At 40.1% G+C, this 25,002-nt stretch overlaps 1 protein-coding gene across 1 annotated transcript; it reads right to left on the bottom strand.

The window, feature by feature from the left end:
- Window positions 1-20,275: 20,275 nt before the first annotated feature.
- Window positions 20,276-23,640, bottom strand: KRTDAP (keratinocyte differentiation associated protein). Its single transcript, XM_027855470.1, has 6 exons — window positions 23,522-23,640; window positions 22,022-22,060; window positions 21,881-21,922; window positions 21,603-21,647; window positions 20,773-20,820; window positions 20,276-20,463 (listed from the first exon to the last, which is right to left on the bottom strand). The coding sequence occupies exons 1-6, from the start codon at window positions 23,606-23,608 to the stop codon at window positions 20,425-20,427; spliced, it is 300 nt and encodes a 99-aa protein (XP_027711271.1). The 5' UTR covers window positions 23,609-23,640; the 3' UTR covers window positions 20,276-20,424.
- Between the last annotated feature and the right edge of the window lie 1,362 nt (window positions 23,641-25,002).

The raw sequence follows: 25,002 nt of genomic DNA on the forward strand, positions 1-25,002 counted from the left end.
AGAGAAAAGCAAATTTGGAAAGTGAGCAGCTGGTCAGGAAGATAATATCCGTCCAATAAATTGTTTGTTATGGCAAAGTTATATTTACCCAGGGCATGCAATGGTGGCTCAGTATTAGAGAGACAACCTAATTAATCATATTTTAAAAATTACCGTATTTTTACGGTAGATACAGAAAAAAATTTGGTAAAATAAGACATTTAACACTAAGTACCCTCCAAATTTAAGAAAATCTCAAAGGACCATGCTATGTCAATTGATTGCATTTTTTTTAATCCATAAAAAGATACAAAGATCAAAGTTTTTATTTCAAAGTAAAATGATAATATTTTGTTTCAGTTATGTGCCTGTTCCTTTTAGTGTTAAGCTAAAAGCCCTTAGAAGTGTAGACATAGAAGAATAATTTTTAATATAATAAAAAGTATATTGCTAAAAATTGGCATTTACAATGGAGAAATGCTTGAAGCTTTCTCAGTTAGTGTAGGGGTGAAACAAGAATACCTCTTCTTCTCACTATTATTTGACTCCCATTCTAGAAATGCTAGCAATAGCAATAAGACAAGAGAAAGAAATGAAAGACATAAATATTGGCAAAGAGGAGATGAAACTATCCCTATTTGCAAATGACATTATGGGTTACTTAGAAAACCCTAGAGAATCAACAAAGAATGAATAAATGAATGAATTACACATCTATTAAGTGCTTAGTTTATACAAAGCACTGTGCTAAGTGATGAAGATACAACTAGAAAATAAAGTCCCTGCCATCAAGGAACTCACATTCTAATGGGGGAAACAATAAATATGGGGGTTTTAGCTACAGGACAAAAGGAAAAGTCACATGGGCCTTAGAGTGCAGCCCAAAGGATGGTGATGCCTATTGTTTAATGCTATTTCCCACTGATAAAATCTTATCTGTTTCTGATAGTTTCTGAACTAACTGACAGAGCCATGGACTTTAGTGGCTAGAACGTTCCTTTCTGGGTCTTTGGTAGCTGCGGCTGCAGCCCCTCAGGAGCAGTGGCCGAGCTGCTTCATAGGGTGATGGCCACAGGCATTGGCCTGGCAGCACTACTATTCCAAAAGCTGTTGAGTTCATGGTCCTGGGCTTTCCCTATCAGGTTAAGATGGTGCTTTGGGTTTTTTTTTCTAACACATGTTACCTCCCTCCTCTCCCCCAGAGTAGCTGCTGTTTCAAATAATATTTAGCAAGTCTTGCCCATCTGCCCTGTGAGTGGCAGTTGGTTGACAGTTGGCGGGGATGGCCAGCCCCTTTGGTTGTGAGGGTTGAGCTGGAAGCAAGACCAGTGGTCTGCAGGGTGCTGCTCTTCTCAGGTCTCTCACACTCATCCTCCCATTGACAATTGGTCAGTAGTTCAAGTTGGTCAGTGCTAAAGGTGATGAGGAAGGTGGACCCCTTTTCCACAATGATCTCCCCCCTCAGTGACAGCTGTGGAGGACAGGATGGAAGCAAATCTGGAGGTCTGGAGGACATTGCTATTTCCGAGGCTCTTGAGCTCAGGGTCCTGAGCTGCCTCCATCGGGATCAGTCCGCAAGCATTTACTAGGTGCTTACCATATACCAGGCACAGTGCTAAGTGGCTGAGGAGATACAGTGGTCAAAGTGGTGGTGTTTTGACTAACAAATAATTCCTAGCTTAAGTAAAGTAGAAAGACATAAACTAGATCTACAAAAATGGGCAGCATTTCTAAATAAGTAAAGTAGAAAGATTAAAACTAGATCTACAAAAATAGGCAGCATTTCTAAATAATAATAATAATAATAGCTAACATTTACATAGTGCTTACTATGTGCCAGACACTGTGCTAAGTGCTTTACAATTATCATCTCATTTGATCTTCAAAACAATCCTGAGAGGAGGGGGCAGAGCCAAGATGGCAGAGTAAAAGCAGTGACTTGCTTGAGCAGAAAGGCAGTTCAGCATGGGCATGGAGGCCACAGCGAACCTGAAGCAGGCCTCAGAGGACTGAATCTCAGGCAGCTGTGGCGGTTTCCAGACTTTTCAGCCCATGAACACCAAAGAAAACTTAGACGGTCAGTGGGAAAAGTCTATTTCTGTGGTGCTGAGAGAGAAGGACAGTGGGGTTCCAGCCCCATTCCCGAGCGTGGTCCCAGGGTGGCAGCGGCCTCCTGAGCTTCCAGCCCACAGACTGAGGGGGAATCGAGTGGCTGATCAGAAGGGGATTGCAGGGATCTCTTGCTTTGCCTGTGCTTGGATCTGGGTCACAGTTCTGGGTGGTGGTCCTGGGGCGAGGAGGAATGCTGGCATGGTGGAGCTTGTAGTGGCTGTGGAGAGGAAACCCTTCTCACAGTTCCAAGACAGAAAAGAGTGCTCATAGACCAGAACACAGGCCGGGAAAGGAGTAAACACCTCACCCTTGATCATAGCACCTTGGAAAAACTGAAAATTTACAGGTCCCTAGAAGTATCTCTGAAAACAGCTGCCCTAAACCCCTGAAGCTTGGGACAGTACCTACTCCACACTGGAAACAGACTCCTACCTTAACAAAGAGTTTATAACTCAAGTAATTGGCCGATCATGAGCAAGCAGCGCAAAAAAGAGTCAGACTATATTATCTTACTTTGATGACAAAGAAGATCAAAACATACAACCAGAAGAAGACAATGAAGCCAAAGCTCCTACATCCAAAGCCTCCAAGAAAAATATGAATTGGTCCCAGGCCATGGAAGAGCTCAAAAAGGATTTTGAGAAGCAAGTAAGGGAAGTAGAGGAAAAACTGAGAGTGATGCTAAAGGAGACCCCAAAAATACTAAAGAAAATAACACCTTAAAAAATAGCCTAACCCAAATGGCAAAAGAGGTCCAAAAAGCCAACGAGGAGAAGAATGCCCTAAAAAGCAAAACTGGCCAAATGGAAAAGGAAGTTCAAAAGCTTACTGAAGAAAATACTTCCTTAAAAATTAGAATGGAGAAATTGGAAGCTAGTGACAATTTGAGAAATCAGAGCATTGTAACACTAATCCAAAGGAATGAAAAAATAGAAGAGAATGTGAAATATCTCATTGGAAAAACAACTGACCTGGAAAATAGATCCAGGAGAGAGAACTTAAAAATTATTGGACTATCTGAAAGTCATGATCAAAAAAAGAGCCTAGACATCATCTTTCAAGAAATTATCAAGGAAAACTGCCCTGATATTTTAGAGCCAGAGGGCAAAATAGAAATTGAAAGAATTCACCAATCACCTCCTGAAAGAGATCTCCAAAGAAACTCCTAGGAATGTTGTAGCCAAATTCCAGAATTCCCAGGTCAAGGAGAAGATATTGCAAGCAACCAGAAGGAAACAATTCAAGTATTGTGGAAACACAATCAGGATAACACAAGATTTAGCAGCTTCTACATTAAGGGTCTCGAAGGCATGGAGTATGATATTCCAGAGGCAAAGGAGCTAGGACTACAACCTAGAATCACCTACCCAGCAAAACTGAGTATAATCCTTCAGGGTAAAAAGTGGTCATTCAATGAAATAGGGGTCTTTCAAGCATTCCTGTGGAAAAGACCAGAATAGAATATTTGACCTTCAAATACAAGACTCAAGTGAAACATGGAAGAGGTAAACAGGAAAGAAAAATCATAAGAGACTTATTATGGTTGAACTGTTTACATTTCTGCAGGGAAAGATGATATTTGTAACTCATGAGTCCTTTGTCAGTATTAGGGTAGTGGGAGGGGAAAAAATATAGGTATGTATAAATAGATAGATAGAGGGCACAGGGTGAGTTGAAGATGAAGGGGTGATATCTGGAAAATAAAATTAAGGGGTGAGAGAGGATTATACTGGGAGAAGGAGGAAAGGAGAAGTAGAATGGGGTAAAATATCTCACCTGAAACAGACAAGAAAAGGCTTTTACAGTGGAGGGGAAATGGGAGAAGGTGAGAAGGAATGAGTGAATCTTATTCTCAGAGAATTTGGCTTAAGGAGGGAATAACATACACAATGTGGTATGGAAATCTTTCTTACCCTACAGGAAAAAAAGGGGGGAAGGGGACAAGACAGCAGGGGGTTGACAGAGGGGAGGGCAGATTGGGGGAGGGGATAATTAAAAGCAAACACTTCTGAGGAGGGACAGGGTCAAAAGAGAGAATAGAATAAATGGGGGGTAGGATAGGATGAAGGGAAATATACTTAGTTTTTCATAACAGGACTACTATGGAAGTGTTTTGCATGACTACACATTTATAACCTGTGTTGAGATGCTTGCCTTTTCAATGAGGGTGGGTGGGGAGGGAGGAAGGAAGAAAATTTGTAAGTTTTAAAAACACATGTTAAAAATAAAAAAAAATAAATTAAAAAAAAAACAATCCTGAGAGATAGGTGCTAACATCATCCAATTTTACAGGTGAGGAAACTAAGACAAACAGAGGTTAAATGACATGTCCATGGGGTCACATAGCTAATAAGTATCTGAAGCAGGTAACAAAAACCAAGGGTAAATGGTAGAGAATTCCTATTCAAAAATAATTACAAAATATATTAACTATCTGGAATCAATCTACCCAGATTTATGTGCTCTTTATAAGCAAGACATTTTACAAAAATAAAGTTAGACAAATAATGGGGAGAATAGCCACTACCCATGATCTGCAGCACCAATGTAATAAAAATGACATGAACTAAATTAACTTTAGTGATTTAATGAAGTACCTGTCAAACTGCCAAGAAGTTACTTTATAGGGCTAGATTAAATTATAACAAAACTCACTTGGAAGAACAAAAAGTAAGCAGGAGTGGGGAACCTGGGGCCTCAAGGTTCTTGGGTGTGACCTTTTGACTGTTTTACAGAACAAATCCTTTTATTAAAGGGATTTGTTCTGTGAAGTTTGGATTCAGTCAAAGGGCTGTACTTGAGGACCTAGAGGGCCACGTGTGGCCTGGAGGCCAAAGATTCCCCACCCCTGGTAGATTCTCAAGGGAGATGATAATTAGAAATTGGAAGGAGGGGGAATTAGCACTCCAGACCCCAAACTCTCTTTTAAAGCAATAATCATCAAAGCCAGTGCTGGTTAAAAACTAGAAAAAAAGATCAGTGAAACAAACTAAGATAAATCAGAATCAGGATTGATTAAACTCGATTCCTACTGTTGGATGATCAGTCAGTAAACATTTATTAAGGGCCAGACACTGTGCTAAGCACTGAAGATACAAAGGCCAAAGGCAATCTCTGCTCTCAGGGAAGTCCCAGTCTAATGGGGGAGACAAGAAGGAAACAGCCGTGTATAAACAGGCTCCGTACAGGATACATTGGAGAATTAGGAGTGATGGGGAAAAGCTTCCTGTAGAAGGTTGGATGTTAGCTAAGACTAGAAGGAAGCCAGGGGTGGAAATGAGAAGGAAGAGTCTCCCTGGCCAGGGACAGCCAGAGAAAATGCCCAGAGCCACTTGATGAAGTGGCTTGTTTGTGTCACTGGGTGCTGGCATATGTGGAGTAAGATGTAAAAAAGTAGGAGGGGGCCCTTTGAATGCTCATTAGAGCATTTATCTCTGTTCCTGGAGGTGATAGGGAGCCAGTGGAATTTATAGAATAGTGGGTGACGGGGTCAAACCTGCTGTAGGGAAATCTCTTTGACAGCTAATCGGGAGATGGATTGGAGTGGGGAAAGACAAGAGATATTACAAAGCTAAAATCAGCAGGCAATAGATTGGATAAACCCCAAAATAGAATTTACTTGGAAAAGGAGTGCCTATTTACAAGAATTTCAGGCAAAATTAGAAAGAAGTTTGGAAAAACATAGATTTCAACCAGCTTCTTCACCCATAAACCATGATAAGTTTCATATAAATACAGGACCTGAATATGATAGGTCCTGTAAAAAAATAATCAGAAAAAAATGAGATGGGATACCTTTCACAAGCATGATCAGAAGCAGAATTCTTAATTGAGTAAATGATCGCAAAGATTATAAAAGGTAAAAAGGATTAAAAGCTTTTGCATAATAAAATTTATAAAGATAGGGAAGTAATATTCACATCAAGTGTTGCCAATAAAAAAATCTATTAAATAAAAACCTAGGGAATTGACACAGACTTACAGCACCAGAGCCATTTTGATCTCATTAACCATTCCCTCATCATGGACATGTCCTCCTCTCTTGATTTCTGTCACACTTTTCCTATTTGATTGTGCTACCTTGGTTCATTGCTGCTTCTTGGTATCTTTTGCTAGATTGTCTTCTTGTCCACTAAATATGGGTATCCCTGAAGGCCCTTTTCTTTCTTCTCTACTCTCTTCCTTGATAATCTCATTAGCACCCATGGGAGTTATCATCTTCATCATCGTCATCATCATCATCATCATCATCATATCTCTGCAACTGACTCCCAAATCTATATGTCCAACCTCAATCTCTCTCCTGAATCCAAACTCATCGTACCATGTTATGGGTAGATCTCCTCCCCGCAGGTGCTCCATGGTCATCTCCAACTCAACATCTTTTAAAATAGAGCTCATATTTCCCCTCAAACCCATCCCTCTCCAAACTTCTTCATTGTGTTGATGGCCACCAACATCCTTTAAGTTGTCCAGGGTCACAATCTTGGAGATTTTCTTCCCTCCCCTCCCCTGCTCTGCCCTCTCCATATCCAGTCAGTTACCAGGATCTTACCTTCATAGAACCTCTCTTAGTCATTCTTTTCTCTTCACTCCCAGACGGTCTATGTTAATTCAGGCCTTCATCTCCACTGACCTAGATGAGTACAATAGTCTATTAACTGATCTCCCTGCTTCCAGTCTCTCCCGTTCAATCTATCCTCTATATCAGTGGTTTCTAAATGTTTTTGATCATATAATCCCATCAATAGAAAATTCAAAACACATCAATACACCTCCAATATGTGTGTATTTATAAATTATAAATCTATACTACTGGACTGATACATTATGTGCATTATAAAACACAAATGTGAAAAAATGGATGAGATAAAGATGAAAAAACTTTTAAAAAATAATTTTTAATTTAACTATCCACAAAGCCCTTCTCTGATGTTCTCGTGTGATATGGAGGTGATCGTGCTTTTTTGAAGGCTCTGCTGGTGGAGCACAAACTGAGTCACACATGCTGGAAAGATTTCAAGTCTGGCCTTGTTAACAGAATGAGTCTGTTTTCTAAGGACCAAACTAGCAAATTGCAGAGAGGCACATTGTTAGGAGGCTGGCCACCTGGTGGTGACATTTTTCTGACTATGCCAAGTCCTAGTTCTGCAGGGATGGCCACAGATCAGTAGTAAAGGAGGATGGAGGGAGAAACAAGCATTTACTAAACACCAGCTATGTGCCAGGCACTGTGCCAAGTCCTTTACAGATATCATCTGTAAAATAGTGGGGAAGAAGGCAAAGAGTGCTTAGAATTCCACTGCTTTTATATTGACTGTCAACAAATTTTGCTTTGACTAATTTGTACTTTGAATATGAGCTCTTTTTCCAATGACCATTGTGTGGGTATGTTGCTAGAAAAGCTGATGACATCTTTGCTATCAGTGAAACCAGAAGAAAGAAGGAAGATGAAGTGAAATGGAAGGATGGCTTATAAGTGAGATCAGGGAGCGAGCTGATGGAGTGGGTTGTAACATATTCCCCAAAGCTACAAGAAACATTGTTTAATAGGGCATTTGTTCATCACATGGTGTACTAATTGTAAACATTTGGATGAAGGTCATTAAAATCATTGCAAGTTAAGTACCAACTTTGGTTGCTGAGGACAAAGTATCAGAGAAATTCTCTGCAGAACTTGGCGAGACCCTCCCTCCAAATCCTACCAACGCACATGCTGGTACTGGGTGAGTTCAGTGCACATGGGAAGAGGTGTGTATATGGGGAGGAATGTGTGGGAAAAGTATAGTTCAGGAGAAAGAAAGGAGAAAGGCCAAAGACTTGTAGGTTATACAAAAGCCTCACATCTTTGTATCATGAACGCTTTAAAAAATGGTTGCATTAGATAGGACAGGACCAAATAATATCAAAAAGGACAAAATTAATTACATTTTGACAGATAGGAAAAGACTTATTGACGTGGGAATTATTCCTGAGCCAGCTATTTGTGCAAAGTCAGATCATCAACTCTGAGTGAAAATCAGAATTTATAATAAGAGAAAAGAAGAATGAGAAAAAATATTTAAGTAAGTTATTGAAAATCAAATATGGTAAATGGGAAACAGAAAAGACATCAATGGTGACTATAATAATTTCACCCAGAAATTATTTGTTAAAATAATTAAAAACTAATGTGAATTAATTGCCACAACAACGAGGCTAAAAAGGCCTTAGTGAGCAATCATTTGACTTAATTTCCAAAGAGTGAGAAGGCTGCTAAAGGCAATACTATGTTAAAATATAAGCTTGTTTGTAAAATCTTACACAAAAACCGATAATGGAAGATTAGAAGGAATATCATCTTACAAAACAGAGATTGGTAGTGGAGAATAAAGCCAGTTTACAGAAAGCCTGGCAAAATACTCAACTAAGCAAAGTCATCCCAAGAGCATTCAAGGATGAAAATGGAAAGAGAACTGCAAACAAAAAATGGAAAAGATTTGAAGAAACCATTTCAACAAACGATTTTCTCCATGGATATTGGAACCAGAATACTCCCAAACATCCGAATCATTAAAGTGCATCTAGAGGGGTAGAAATGGAACTAAAGAGAGCAAAGATGGGAAAAGCAGCTCATCGCTGGAGGCTATATAATTGTCAGGACATTGAGGGATTGATAAACAAGATATCTGAAGGAAAGGGAGATACCAAAGGCGTAGGGGGAAAAACTCAAGTATTATTAATACAGCACCTCTCTCTCTTTCTCTGTCTCTCTCTGTCTCTCTCTGTCTCTCTCTCTCTCTCTCTCTCTCACACATACACATACACACACACACACACACACACACACACACAAACAAATGGTAACCAAGAGAACTACTGACATCTATCACTACTTCTCCATCTATATAAAATCTTTATGAGAGTCATCTGTACACAAATTAAGGGCATTCTCAATGAGGGCATTAGTAAGAAACAAACAGGGGACAGCTAGGTGGCACAGTGGATAGAGCACCAACCTCGGAGTCTGGCCTCAGACACATGATACTCACTAGATGTGTGACCCTGGGCAAGTCACTAAAACCCTAACTGCCTCGCAAAAAAAAAGAAACAAACAGGCTTCGCAAGAGTGTTTAACAATGGACCACATCTTTATCATCTCACAGTTGAATGAAAGATGTAGAAAATATAAGATTTCATTGTACTTCTTGGTTTTTTTGGTTGTTTTTTTTTTTTTTTAGGCAATTAGGGTTAAGTGACTTGCCCACGGTCACACAGCTAGTGTCAAGTATTTGGTCTGAGGCTGGATTTGAACTCAGGTCCTCTTGATTTCAGGGCTGGTGCTGTATCCACTGCGCCACCTAGCTGCCCCTCCTTGTACTTCTTCTTTGTTGATGATGAAAAACTTTTAATTTGGTGGAACCAAATGTTCCTATACAGCAATGTGTCTCCCATCCATACATCAAGATTATTTAAGATTCCCCTGAAGATGCAACAACAGAAATAACACTGATAATAAACATCAGGAGAGCCAGAAAACAGAAAGATGCACGCTCACCAGAAGCGTTCATCCCTCTGATGGAGGAGGACATCCATAAGGTCTGGGTTGAGGAAGGGTTCCCTGTGGAAAAGGAGGTCCTCCAGGTGTTCCTGTTTGTGAATGACATTGATTTGGTTTTGTTAAGCCCCAAGACACTGCAGATCCTGGAAGAGATCTGTACTCACTCAAAAGAAATTTGGCTGGTGCGTCCACACAGGCAAGTGGACGAAGAATGTGCCTTGCTGAAATTTCAAAAATGCGTTTTAAAAATTCAATTGTATTTTATTTTTAATTCTGAATTCTCTCCCTTCCGTTTCCCTCCTTACCACCTTTTGAGGAAGCTAGAAAAACAAAACCTGTTACAAATACGTATGGCCATGCAAAACAAATACCTGCATTAACTATTTCAAAAAGACGAAGACGAAGAAGAAGAAGAAGAAGAAGAAGAAGATGATGATGATGATGATGATGATGATGATGATGATGATGATGATGAAGGAAGGAAGGAAGGAAGGAAGGAAGGAAGGAAGGAAGGAAGAAAGGAAAGGAAATATGCTTCAGTTTTCACTCTGAGTCCATCAGCTCTCTATCTGGAGGCAGATAGCATGTTTCATCATGAGACCTTTGGAACTGTGGTTGGCCATTGTGTTGATCAATCAATCAGTAACCATTCATTAAGCTCCTACTATATACCAGCCACTGTGCTAAGTGCTAGGTATACAAAAAGAGGCAAAATATGGTCTTTGCCCTCAAGGAGCTTACAATCTAGTGGGGAAGATAATATGTAAACAAATATATACAAAGTAAGTTATATACAGAATAAGAATTACTAAGTGTTTCAAAGTTGATTGTCTTTTACAATATTGCTGCTATATAAATTGTTCTCCTTCACATTTTATTAGTTTGTATAAGTCTTCCCAGGTTTTTCTGAAGCCATCTCCATTATTTCTTACAGCACAATAGTATTCTATTGCATTCATATACCAAACTTATTCAGCCATTCCACAATTGATAAGCATCCCCTCAATTTCCAATTCTTTGCCACCATACACACAAAAAAGCTACTATAAATATTTTTGTACATATGGGCCCTTTTCCTCTTTCTTTGGTTTCTTTGGAGTATAGACCTGTTAGAGGTATTGCCAGGTCAAAAGGTACGCACAATTTAATAGCTTTTTGGGTGTAGTTCCAAATTGTTTTCCAGGATGATTTGGCTGGTTCTCTGTCCCACAAATAGAGAATTAGTGTACCTGTTTGCCCACAGTACTACCAGCATTGATCATTTTCCTCTTGGCAAATCTGATGAGTGTGAGATGATACCTCAGAGTTGTTTTAATTTGCATTTCTCTAATTATTAGTGATTTAGAGCATTTTTATATATGGCTATTGATAATTTAAATTTCTACCCCCTGAAAACTGTCGATTCATATTCTTCGACAATTTATCTATTGGAGAATGGTTCTTATTTTTGTGAATTTGGATCAATTCCCCATATGTCTTAGAAATGAGATTTTTATCAGAGTAACTTGCTGCAAAGACTCCCTCCCTCAATTTCCTGGTTTTCTTCTAGTTTTAACTACATTAGTTTTGTTTGTAAAAAAAAAACTTTTAAAAATTTTATGTAATCAAAATTATCCATTTTATCTCCTATGAATCTGTTTTGTTTGGTTATGAACTCTTCTGCTGGCCATAGATCTGACAGGTAATTTATTCCATGGTCTACTAATTTGCTGATGATGTCACTCTTTTTTAATAGTATTTTATTTTTTCCAATTACATGTAAAGACAAATCTTAACATTCATTTAAAAAATTTTGAATTTCAAATTTTCTCTTTCCCTCCCTCACTTTCCCTCTGCCTAAGGCAGTAAGAAATTTGAAATAGGCTATGTTTGTGCAATCATGTAAAACATAGTTCCATAATAGTCGTGTTGCGAAAGAAGAAATAGCTCCAAAGGAAAAAAAAAACACAAAAAAATGAAAGGAAAAATAGTATGCTCCAGTCTGCATTCAGACTCAGTTCTTTCTCTGGATGTGGATAGCATTTTTCGTCATGAGTCCTTTGGAATTGTCTTAGAGCATTATATTTCTGGGAAGAGCTAAGTCATTCATAGCTGATCATTGTACAATGTTGCTGTTACTGTGTACAATATTCTTCTGGTTCTGCTCACTTCACTTTGCATCAGTTTATGTAAATCTTTCCAGGTTCTTCTGAAATCTACCTGCTCATTATTTCTTATAGCTCAGTAGTATCCCATTACATTCATATACCACAATTTGTTCAGACATTCCCCAATTGATGGGCATCCCTTCAATTTCCAATTCTTTGGCACCACATAAAGAGCTGCTATAAATATTTTTGCACAAGTAGGCCCTTTCTCCCTTTTTTAAAACATCTCTTTGACATATAGACCTAGTGGTGGTATTGCTAGTATGCGCAGTTTGATTGCCCTTTAGGCATAGTTCCAAATTGCTCTCCAGAATGGTTGAATCATTTCACAACTGCACCAACAGTGCATTAATGTCCTAATTTTCCCACATCCCCTTCAACATTTATAATTTTCCTTTACTGTCATATTAACCAATCTGATAGGTGTGAGGTGGTGCCTCAGAGTTGTTTTAATTTGCATTTCTCTAATCAATAGTGATTTAAAGCATCTTTTCATATGACTATGGATAGCTTTTATTTCTTCATCTGAAAACTGCCTGTTCATATCATGTGAGGGGCTTGGTGCCGAGCTGGGCCCTGGGGTATGGGGGGGGGAGCTCTGGTTGCTTGCCTGCTGCTGCACTGGGGCCATGAGGTCTCAGTCACTGACCTGCACTGGGGTACAGGGTCTCCCACTGGCTTGCTGGGGCACAGCCTGCTGCTGTCTTACCCTGACACTGCCTACCCTGGACTGCTCTCCCCTTTTACCCAAGTGAGGCAGACTTTTCCTGCCAACCTTCTGAGTTATCTTGGCAAAATTGTTTCACCATGTCTTTTTGCTGGTTCTGCTTTTCCAGAATTCATTTTTAGGGACGATTATATAGTTGTTTGAGGTGAATTTGAGAGAGTTCAGGTGATTTCCTGCTTTACTCCACCATCTTGGCTCCCGGATAATGTCACTCTTTATGTCTAAATCATGTACTCATTTTATGCCTAGCTTGGCAGATGGTGTAAGATGTTGTTCTAAACCTAGTTTCTGCCAGAGTATTTTCCAGTTTTCCCAACAGTTTTTGTTAAATAGTGATTTCTTGCCCCAGTAGCCAGCATCTTTGGGTTTATTCAATACTAGGTTACTATGCTCATTTGTTTCAGTAAATTATGTGCTTAATCTGTTCCACTGGTATTTATTATGATCACTCTCTATTTCTTACCCTGTACCAAACTGTTTTGATGATTATAGCTTTGTAGTATAGTGTGAGATCTGGTACTGCTAGGCTCCCTTTCTTCCCACTTTTTTATTGATTCTCCTAATATTCTTGACCTTTTGTTCCTCTAGATGGATTTTATTAATTTTTTTCTAATTATTTAGTAGTTTGGTATGGCACTGAACAAATACATTAATAGGTAGCATTGTCATTTTTATTACATTTACTTAGCTACCCATGAGCAATTAATGTTTTTTTAGTTATTCAGATCTGTCTTTATTTATATGAACAGTATTTGTAATATAGTTCTCTATACTATATAGTAATATAGTTTTTTAAACTTTTTTATGGGTTTTTTTTTTTGGCTAGGCAATGGGGTTAAGTGACTTACCCGGGGTCACACAGCTAGTAAGTGTTATGTGTCTAAGGCCAAATTTGAACTCAGGTCCTCCTGAATCCAGGGCTGGTGCTCTATCCACTGTGCCACCTAGCTGCCCCTTATTTTAAACTTTTAAAAAAAATTTATGTCTATAGTTATTTTAAATAGAATTTCTATTTCTGTCTCTTCCTGCTGGATTTTGTTGGTAATGTATGTAAATACTGATTTAGTTGACTGTCTAGGGTTCTCTAAGTAAAGCATCTTGTCATCTGCAAAAAGGGATAATTTTGTTTACTCCTTGCCCATGTTTATTCCTTCAATTTCTGTTTCTTATCTTATTGCTTTAGTTAGCATTTCTAGTACAATATTGAATAGTAATGGTGATTATGGGCATCCTTGCTTCTCCCTGACCATATTGGGAAGGCGTGTAGCTTATCTATATTACAGATAATGATTGCTCGTGGTTTTAGAAAGATACTACTTATTAATTTAAGGAAAGCTCCATTTATTTCTTTGTTTTCTAGTGTTTTCAACAAGAATAGGCATATTTTTTCAAGAGCTTTTTCTAGGGGCAGCTAGGTGGCGCAGTGGATAGAACACTGGCCCTGAAGTCAGGAAGATCTGAGTTTAAATCGGGCCTCAGACCAAACACTTGACACTTACTAGCTGTGTGACCCTGGGCAAGTCACTTAATCCCAATTGCCTAAAAATTAAAAAAAAAAAAAGCTTTTTCTGCATATGTTGAAATAATCATATGATTTTTGTTGGTTTTGTTATGAAAATAGTCAGTCATAGTTATAGTTTTCCTAATATTGAATCAGCCCTGCATTCCTGGTACAAATCCAGCCTGGTCATACTGTAAGAGCTTTTTGATATATTGCTGTAGTCTTTTTGCTAATATTTTATTTAATACTTTTGCATGAATACTCATTAGGGAAATTGGTCTATAGTTTTCTTTCTCTGTTTTGACTTTCTCTGATTTAGTTATCAAAACTATATTTGTATCATATAAGAAACTTGGTAAAATTCTTTCTTTGCCTATTTTTTCAAATAGTTAATGTAGGATTGGAATTAATTATTCCTTAAATGTTTGGTAGAATTCATTTGCAAATCTGTCCAGTCCTGGATTTTTTTCTTTAGAAGTTAATTTATGGTTTATTCTTTTTCTTTTTCTAAAAAAGGGTTATTTATGTATTTTCTTTTCTTTTCTATTGATTTGGGCAATTTATATTTTTGTAAATGTTCATCTATTTCATTTAGATTTTTAGTTTTATTTACATATAGTTGGGCAAAATGGTTCCTAATAATTGCTTTTATTTTTTCTTCATTGGTTGTGAATTGACCTTTTAAATTTTTCTGCTGGTAATTTGGTTTTCTTCTTTCTTTTTTTAAACAAATTAGCTAACAGCCTGTGTGTGTATATGTCTATGTGTACAGACACATATGTACACATACACATATACACACATACACATATGTGTGTGTATCAATACATATACACAGACATACATTTACACACACATCAACTAGGTGTTGCAGTGGATAGAGCTGAGCCTGGAGTCAGGAACACTCATTTTGTGAGTTCAAATCCAGTCTCAGACACTTATTAGCTGTGTGACTCAGGGTAAGTCACTACACTCTGTTTGGTTCAGTTTCCTCATCACAAAATGAGCTAGGGAAGTAAATGGCAAAACCACTTCAGCATCTTTGCCAAGAAAACCCCAAATAGGGTCATGAAGAGTTGGAAACAACTCAACAACAACAACACATATAAGCCCCTAGTTTTATTTCTTAATTCAGTGAGGGGTTTTTAACTTTCAGTTTTGTTAATCTTTCCTTTAATGTTTAGGTTGTCTATTTTGGTGTTTATTTAGGAGTTTTTAAGTGTTGTTTTTCTAATTTTTTAGTTGCATGCCCAGTTCTTTGGTCCGTTCTTTCTTTTATTGATGAAAGAGTTTAGAGACAGAAAATTTCTCCTAATTACTAGTTTGGCTTCATCCCATAAATTTTGGTATATTTTGTCTTATTGTTAGCATTATCTTTAATGAAATTATTTATTGTTTCCATAACTTGTTCTTTGACCAATCCATTCTTTAGGATTAAGTTATTTAGTTTCCAATTAATTTTTAATCTTTGCTTCAAAGGCCCTTTATTGAAAATAATTTGTGATTGCATTATGGTCAGGAAAAGATGCAATTTTATATTTCTGCTTTTCTGCATTTGTTTGTGAGGTTTTTATGCCCTAGTGCATGGTTAGTTTTTGTTAAATGTATGCTCTTTTTAATAGGTATACTCCATCCATTTCCCATTCAGTATTCTCCAGAGGTCTGTTATACCTAACTTTTTTTGAAAATCTATTTAGGGGGCAGCTAGGTGGCTCAGTGGATACAGCACCAGCCCTGAAGTCAGGAGGACCTGAGTTCAAATCCAACCTCAGACCAAACATTTGATGCTTACTAGCTGTGTGACCCTGGGCAAGTCACTTAACCCCAATTGCCTAAAAAAAAAAAATCTATTCAGATCTTTAACTACTTTCTTGTTTATTTTTTGGTTCAATTTATCTAGGTTTGAGAATGGTAAATTGAGGTCTCCCCACTCCTATGGTTTTACTGTATATGTCTTCCTGTAACACATTTAAGTTTTCCTTTAAGAATTTAGATGCTATGCCATTTGGCAAAAATGACGTATTTTTAGTATTACTATCAGATCATTGTATATGGAACCTTTTAGCAAAATGTAGTTTCATTGTTTATTTTTAAAAGTAGGTCTATTTTTGCCTTGCCTAAAATCATGATTATTACCCCTGCATTTTTTACTTCAGTTGAAGGGGAAGGCAATAAGCATTTCTATAGCACTTACTATATGCCAGACTTCATGTTAAGCACCTTGAAAATATACCATTTAATCCTCACAAAAACTCTGGGAATTAGGTGCTATTATTATCTTCACTTTACAGTGGAAGAAACTGAGGCAGATAGAGATTTGTGACTTGTCCAGAGTCACACAGCTAGGAAGTATCTGAGGCTGAATCTGAATTCAGGTCTTCCTAACTCCAGGCCTGGTATTCTATCCACTGCACCACCTAGTTGCCTCAAGAGACATTGGGATGCAGGAGAAACAACCTTGGATTTGGCATTAGAGGACTTTGGGTTGAATCCAGGATCCAACCTTTACCACCAATGTGACTTTGACCAAGTCACCTCAGAGGGCTGGAAGATTTGGGATTTCCCGCCTGTGATGGTAGTAGTGTTCTCAAAAAGTCTGTGTTTAAGGGCGGCAACTGCCTAGGGAAGTAAGGATAGAGTGGACCCCATGGAGAGAGGTGTTTTCAGGACTTAGGAGCCCCATGAAAGCTACATCATAACACGAGGGACCTTGCTGAGGACCCAACAGAGAATGAGACTTCCCATAGCCAAGAGCTACACATTCACCCCTTTGCAGCATAATCTCTCTAAGCCTAAAGCCACTTTCTCCTTGACTTTGTATGTCCTTGTGGGATGTGCCCTAGACTTTTGGGGGGTATGTTTTGTACCAATTCTGACCATGCCCTTGGCTGCTTTAAAAATATAACCCTGTAGGATTCCCCAACCACTCCACAAGCAGTGCTTCACAAGTAAGCTCAGTAGACAAATTGTGGACAGTTTCTTGCTCATTCCCTACCTGTAGTCCATTTTCAAACCTCTGCATAGGCTAACCCTATGGAAGACAAGGGCCATATATTGTTGTTGTTGTTGTTGAGTTGTTTCGCCTTGTCTGATTCTTCCTGAACCCCATGGACCCTAGCACACCAGGCCTTTCTATCTTCCATTATCTCTTCAAGTCTGTCCAAGTTAATGTTCATTTTTTCCATGACACTCTCTATCCATCTCATCCTCTGACATCCCCTTTTCCTTTTGCCTTCAATCTTTCCCAACATCAGGCAGGGTCTTTTCCAATGAGTCCTGTCTTCTTATTATGTGGCCAAAGTATTTCAGCTTTTGACCTTCCAGTGAATAGCCTGAATTAATTTCTTTGAGTATTGACTGATTTGATCTCCTTGCTTGTCCAAGGGACCTCAAAAGTCTTCTCCAGCACCACAATTCGAAAGCGTCGATTTTGTAGTGCTCAGCTTTCCTTATAGTCCAACTCTCACAGCCATATATTGCTACTAGAAAAACTGTGGATTTGACTATACAAACCTTTGTCAGCAAAGTGATGTCTGTTTTTCAGTATGCTGTCCAGATTTGCCACAGCTTTTCTTCCAAGGAGCAAGTGTCTTTTAATTTCATGGCTACAGTCACCATCTTCAGTGATCTTTGAGCCCAAGAATATCAAATCTGACATTGCTTCCATTTCTTCTCCCTCTATTTGCCAGGAAGTGATGGGACCAGTTGCCAAGACCTTAGGTTTTGGGTTGTTTTTTTAAATGTTAAGCTTCAGGCCAGTTTTTGCACTCTCTTCTTTCACCCTCATCAAGAGGCTTCTTAATTTCTCATCATTTTCTGCCATTAGAGTAATATCATTTGCCTCTCTGAGAGTGGTATCATCTGCGTATCTGAGATTGCTGATATTTCTCCCAGAAGCCCAGCTTTTGATTCATCCAGCCTGGCATTTCACTTGATGTACTCTGTATATAAGTTAAATAAGTGAAGTGAAAATAGACAGCCTTGTTGCACTCCTTTCTCAATCTTAAACCACTTGGTTGTTCCCTGTCTGGTTTGCTCCGTATTGTATTTTGGCCCTCATACAGATTCTTCAGGAGACATATAAGATGACCTGGCACTCCCATCTCTTTGAGGACTTGCCGTGTTTTTGTTGTGATCCACAGTTAAAGACTTTAGTGTAGTCGATGAAGCAGAGGCAGATGTTTTTCGGGAACTCTTTTGGTTTTCCCATATTTCAGGAAATGTTGGCAATTTGGTCTCTAATTCCCCTGCCTCTTCGAAAATCAGCCTGCTCTTCTGGTAATTCTCAGTTCACATATTGCTGTAGCTTAGCTTGCAGAATCTTAAGTATAAACTTTCTGGCATGTGAAATGAGCACAATTGTTTGGTAATTTGAACATTCATTGGCATTGACCTTCTTTAGAATTGGGATGTAAACTGATCTTTTCTACCCCAATGGCCACTGTTGAAATTTCCAGATTTGCTGGCATATTGAATGCAGCATTTTAACAGCATCATCTTTTAGGGTTTTAAATAACTCAGCTGGAATTCACTTGACTTCATTCTCCAGGATGTCTGGCTCCAGATCAGTAACCACACCATCATGGTTATTAGTGATGTTAAGATCTTTTTTCCGTTTTTCTTTTGTGTGTTCTTGACACTTCTTAATCTCTTCTGCTTCTGTTAAGTCCCTACCGTTTTTATCTTTTATCATGCCCATTTTTTGTATGAAATGTTCCCTTGGTATCTCTAATTTTCTTGGAGAGATCTCATCTTTTCCATTCTATTATTTTCTTTTATTTTTTTGCATTGCTCATTTAAGAAAACGTTTTTCTTTTCTCTTTGAAATTCTTTGGAATTTTTCCATCTGTTGGGTATATATTTCCCCTTTCTCCTTTCCCTTTCCCTTTCCGTCTTTCCTCAGCTATTTGTAAAGCCTCATATCTTATCCTTCTTGACAGTCTCTATGGTTCTTGCACTTAGAGTACCAGTTCAATAACTATTTGTTGGTTTGATCTGGACTGCTTTCCTCAAACATCTATACCAGTTTCTGTCCTGCCAATTTACAGATCAGAAATTTGTCTCCTCTCTGTAAGCTTCCCTGATCAGAATCAGATAAGTTAGTATAAATTCAGCTGTACATACAGTGAAGGAGCTGCACTAGATCACTCTTAAATTCCTTCTAACTAAAACAATTATATAATTTCATTATTTATTTAAGAGAAAAGACCCTGTATTATTTTATGTATCCTGTTCTCAGAATGGTGCTGAAGCCACCAGCTCCATAGCTTGAGAGGGAGCCAATTGTTAAATTTTACGTATAAGCATTTACCCCTTAGAAACTGGCAAACACTACAAATCAGAACTTACTTTATTGTTTTGTTGATTCTTTAGACTTAAGAAAGTGATGGAGAAAATGTGAAGAATGCAGATTTAACTCATAAGTGTGTCATGGGTATTTCTCCACTCCCCCCACCTAGAGAGCCAGTTGTTAAACATTTACCAGCAGACTCCTTCCTGTTCTCCCCCAATGCCTAGACTTTTAATATAAATATCCGTTAAATGCCTTAGTCTCAATGGCATCTAATCTAGAGTGTAACAGATAGTGGTTATTCAATTCATAATGATTATTTAAAATCATTCTCTATTTAAAATTGTCCTCTTTCCTTCTCCATTTTCCCTTCTATGTTGATCACTCAGATAAAGCTCTCACTCTATCTCTAGTGTCGGTAGCACTCTGTACCTTTCTTATGATGAATGTAATTTTACTGAACTTATATTTGTACCTCTCTGATGGAAATTACTGTGCCTACATTGTATCAATAAGTGCTTGGCTTGGTCCCAAAGAAGATGCATGAAAATTCACCTCTCCTTTTCCTTTGTACAGGCAGGGGTTGGTGCGTTGTATGTGACAAAAGTTTTTTTTTTAACTTGTTGATTGGTCTTGCAGAACATATTTGTCTCTTAATTCTCTCTCTCTCTGTCTCATTTGTTGCAGAGGATGGCTCTCTAGAAGTGGGGAGGAAAAAAGGTACAGGGGCCAATGTAAGCAATGCAAAAAGAAAATACCAATAAAATCTGTTTTTAAAAATGAGCACTTAGAGCTTAAAGCCTTAGTCCCTTTTGCATCCTTGCCTTGTACCCTTGCCGCTTCCAGTGTATTTCAGACTGCTTTGTAGACTCAGTATGTATTAGTTGAATGAATGTACTGCCGCTGGCTTTCTCTTACCCCTCAGCCTCCCTCCTGGCTCCATTCTTGAACAAAGGAGTAAAAGAGGGGCCCAGGAGGGTTTCACAGGTGGAATTATCTTTATTTGAACTATAAGGGCAGGGGGAGATGTCTGGCATGAAGCAGATCTCAAATCAGTCCCCTCAGTTCTCCAGGGTAGTTTAGGTGTTGAAAATCACGGCTTCATTATGAAGGTGTCAGCGTGGGGCGTCACTGTGCATCAGGAACTATACTCCTCATTCCCTTCAGCTAGAAAGAGGGAGAAGAGAGAGGAGAGAAAAGATGATCAAATGGGGGCCCAGGTGTCTCAGGGAACTGGAGACCTCTGGGAGGGAACTGAGGCCCAGACAGGGGATTGGTGAGATCAGGCAAGAATTCCAAGCCCAAGAGTCCAAGGCCCCACCCTGCTCTGGGCTTTGTTAGCCAGATTCCCATTTCCCATGTATGGTAACAGGAGGCGGTCATTCCTGAACCTTCCCTGCATCTATCCCCTCTGCCTCCCTTCCTCCTCACCCTCTCCAAACCTCTCGGACCCTCCCAGCACCCCCACCTTCTTACCTTGGGGAGCACATCCCAGTTGAGGAAAGGGAGTTTTTCTTTAATAGCCTGGAAGGAGAAAACGTGGGTTATGGTTCAATAGTCCAAAAGTATCATGGGAGCAGTGAGGCAGGAAGAAGTGAGCATGGCTAAGAGATGTAGATGCTCTGTAACTGTTTACTAGCTGATGTTATATCCTGCTTTAGGACTGACTAAATGCTTTATGTAAATTTTCATTCTAGGTAATATTGAACACATGGCAGTGGTGGTGCAGGGGAAAGGACAGAGGAGACCAACAGAGGCAGGATGGTCCTGAGAAGTGACCCGCAGCTCTGGCCTCAGAGAGCCTGGATTCAAATGCTACTTCTGATACTATTTGTGGGCCCCTAAGCGAGGCACTAACTTCCCTGGGCTTTAGGTCCTCTAACTTAGGATACTACTGAATGTCCTCAGGGGTCATTTACAACTCTAAACCTGAGGATTTCTGAACTTGGGTGACCATGGACTTCACCAGTCATTTCATTGATGAACTTGACTTTTCTCATCAAGTGAGGAGGCCGGGTGGGAGGATCCCGGAAGTCTCTCTTATCTTGAGAATTCTGGAATTCTATGAATGAAACTACCACTTCTGCTTCTTTCTATGGCTCTCTCCCTATTCTCCCTTCCCCTCGCCCCTACATCTGGCAGTAGCTTTGTAGGCTAATTTGTTGGACAGGATCTGCCAGGACAGGTTGTTGAATATATGTAAAAAAGGCATCTTCCCTATTGCCCATCCCAGAACATGGGAGAATTTTGAGAGCTGGCATCTTCTGTCCCTACCTTGAAAGGAGGCATGGAGGCAAAGTACTTACCTCAAAGAGGGCATGCCAGTTTAGAAACTCCCTGGACTGGAAGGCCTGTATGGAGAGGGGGTAGAAGGAGCAGGTGAGCCATGAGGAGAGGGGTGGGGGCCATCCCCTACCCCAGCACCTACACCGAAGGAGAAGTTGAATGAAGGGAGCTAAGATCATTCACCAAAGTGTCCTGAACCCACAATGAAGTTATCCAACTTTTGAGTCTGGGAGAGGAGCTTGTTAATTAATATGGGTGTAGAATCTTGCCTAATGGGAAGACAAAAACTCATACTTACAGAACGCCATCTGTCCACATTCAGGAACTGGGTATCCGAGTTCTAGGTAAAGAAATGGAGTTATTAAGAATGTCGAAAGGGGGTTCAAAGGCATAGGAAGGGCAAGACCAAGAAATAGGGAGAAGAAATGAAATTGCCTACCTCAGATCTCTCTGCATAATTAGCCGCAGTGGTCCCTCCCTAGGAAGTAGAGAAGGGAATGAAAAAAGCCAAATTATCATCATTGTCTCTGCCACCCCTATCCTCTCTCTTTAGAACTTAGGAAAGACCTAAATAATGTTTTGGCTTTGCCATTTTCTGGCCATCTCTACTGAGCCTCAGTTTATCTTCTCTATCTTAGTGGCCGGGCCTGGGGAAGAGGGGTGGGGATAGGAGGGAGGGGAAGATGGGGAGTTTGGTGAGTAACAAGAATGGGACCAGAAGAGGATTTGGGGGCCATATCTTCCTGAATTTTCAGCTGTCCAATCTAGTCATTGGTAGGCAAGGAGAAAAGAGAAATCTTCACATGAAAAGCTAATTCATGTTATTTAACAGATAATCTTCAGAACCAAAGAGTCAGGATGCCTGGTTTTCCCAACGGGCACTGTCGTGTTTCAGGCTTCCACAAGATGGCACAGTGGGCTTGTAGTCAGCAAGACCTGAGTTCAAATCCCGTCCCAGACACTGATTTTGTGACCGTGGGAAAAATCACTCAACCTCTCTCATTCTATGAAAAATGGACTCTATGACCTCAGAGGTCAAGCCATTCCAGTGCAAAATCTATGGCCCTATTCCTCAAATCTCTGTACTCCTTCACATTGCTTTCCCTCCCACCTCAATGCACTCTGTCCTGTCTGCCTTGAGCTTTAGTACACCCCTTCCCCATCATACATCATACACTTTAAGTTTCCATCATGACCTAGTGACTTCTGCTCTCAAGAGAAGATAGAGCCCCACTATTGCTTCTTTCTCTCTGATGAAGTCAATATTAAACAACTATATAGAAACACATTTATAGGGGGCAGCTAGGTGGTGTAGAGCACTGGACAGAGCACTGGCCCTGAAGTCAGGAGCACCTGAATTCAAATCTGGCCTCAGATCAAACACTTGACACTCACTAGCTGTATGACCCTGGGCAAGTCACTTAACCCCAATTTCCAAAAAAAAAAAAAGAAATAAACACATTTATATATATATATATGTGTGTGTGTGTATATATAGTATATGTGTGTAGACACAAACACACACACACACACACACACACCCCTTCATCCATGGAGGACTTAGGATTGTCCCAAATCCTAGGCTCTCTGTGTCATCTGCACTTTAAAATGAAGAGCCGCAGGGATGAAAGTGGTAGCACATGGTGTTTGGAGCTCAGGCGTTCAATCAGCCTCTGCTTGCTTTTTATCCCAGGACACAGACCTCCGGTCCTCCTTCCCAAGAATATAGGCATTCTTCCCAACTGAGAGCCAGATATGCTTTTCCTCTCGCCCACCCTGGCCCTGAGCCCTCCTGGCCACTAGTTCATCGATTCAGACTCTGAATTACCCATTATAAGAAATGAAGTGGAAGTCCATGGATGCCAACTCTCCCCCAGCCAAAGAAGAGAAAGCATGAGGGCTCATAGAGGGGATAAGAAAAAAATAGACACGTGCTTACCTGAGAGTCTCCTAGGGCAGCCCCCTGGGCAGCTTGGACAGCCAGGAGAGAGAGCAGAATGATGATGGAAAGGACAGGGACCTTCATGATGACTGGTTTGGGGTGCTCTGAGGCGTGGCCCCAGCCCTTGTCCTTTATATCTCCCAGGAGGAGAATGTGTAGAGAGTTAGGGGTCCCACCCCACTGACTCACCCCTAAATCCCACCACCCATCCCTTGGGCTCAGGGAGGGAGTACCATGCTGTTACCCATTTGCAAATGATTTCACAACCCCAGCTCTGCCCCAGGCACTGGGAAGGTAGGGCATCAATAGAGCTGTTCACAGACCTGGGGATTGGATGAAGACAAGGCAAACCTGTTATTCACGGGGATTGGTATTAGGACCCAATTATCCTGCCCCCTAGTCCTTGACTTCCCCCACCCAAGTCTCATTTCCTTCCCACGATGTAAATGTCCTCTCCCTCCAGTCCTTGTATATTTTCCTCCTAATTAACATTCAGGCATCTCTGTGCCAAATCCCAAGACATTCTCACTTAGCATCTGAAGCTAAATGGAGTTCAGAGAATCTGAGTTAAAATTCCACCTCTTTGCCTTCCTACCTGTGTCCCTGGACTTGTTTTCTCATCTGTAAAACAACAGAATTGTTGACTAATCAGCTGGCATTTAATAAGCACCTACTATGTGCTAGGTACTATGCTAAGCACTGGGGAGTCAATCCTTGCTCCCGAGGAGCTCACAGTCTAATGGGAGTGACAACATGCAAACCATTATGTACAAATAAGGTACATTCGGGGTGAATACAGGGCAATCTCAGAGGAAAGCGCTAGGATGAAGGAGCACCCAGGGAAGGCTTCTTGCAGAAGGTGTGACTTCAGCTGAGAATTTTGGGAAGCCAGGAGGAGACCTCTAGGCCTGGAGGACAGCCAATGAAAATACTCCTTGTTGGTAGATGGAGTGTCTTGTGTGAGGAACAGCAAGGAGGCCAGTCACTACATCTCAGATTATACAGAGGAGAATAAGATATAAGAAGACTGGAAAAGCAGACAGATTATAAAGAGCTTTGAAAGCCTCTGCATTTTCTATTTGATCCTGGAGGCAATAGAGAGCCACTGGGGGTTTTTGGGGTGAGGAGTGACAGGGTCAGACCTACACTTTAGGAAGAACCATTTGACAGCTGAGTTGAAGATGGTGGAAGTGAGGAGAGACTGGAGGCAGGCAGGCCCCCTGCCCCCACCCCGGCCTGCAGCTATTGCAACAGTCCAGGTGTGAGGTGGGGAGGGCTTGCACCAGAGTCGGGGCAGTGTCGCAGGAGAGAAGGGGGTGTATACAAGAGATGGCAGATTTGACAGGACTTGGTAATTGATTAGATATGGAGGCGGGGAAGAAGTTGATAAAAGAGCCAGGAGCCTAGGGTGACTGGAGGACGGTAGTGTCCTTGACACAGGTTTGGGGGGTGATGGGAGCGGGAGGAGAAACATAATG

This window comes from Vombatus ursinus, unplaced genomic scaffold (assembly GCF_900497805.2).
Source record: "Vombatus ursinus unplaced genomic scaffold, bare-nosed wombat genome assembly UNPS02010822.1, whole genome shotgun sequence".
Taxonomy (NCBI): Eukaryota; Metazoa; Chordata; class Mammalia; order Diprotodontia; family Vombatidae; genus Vombatus; species Vombatus ursinus.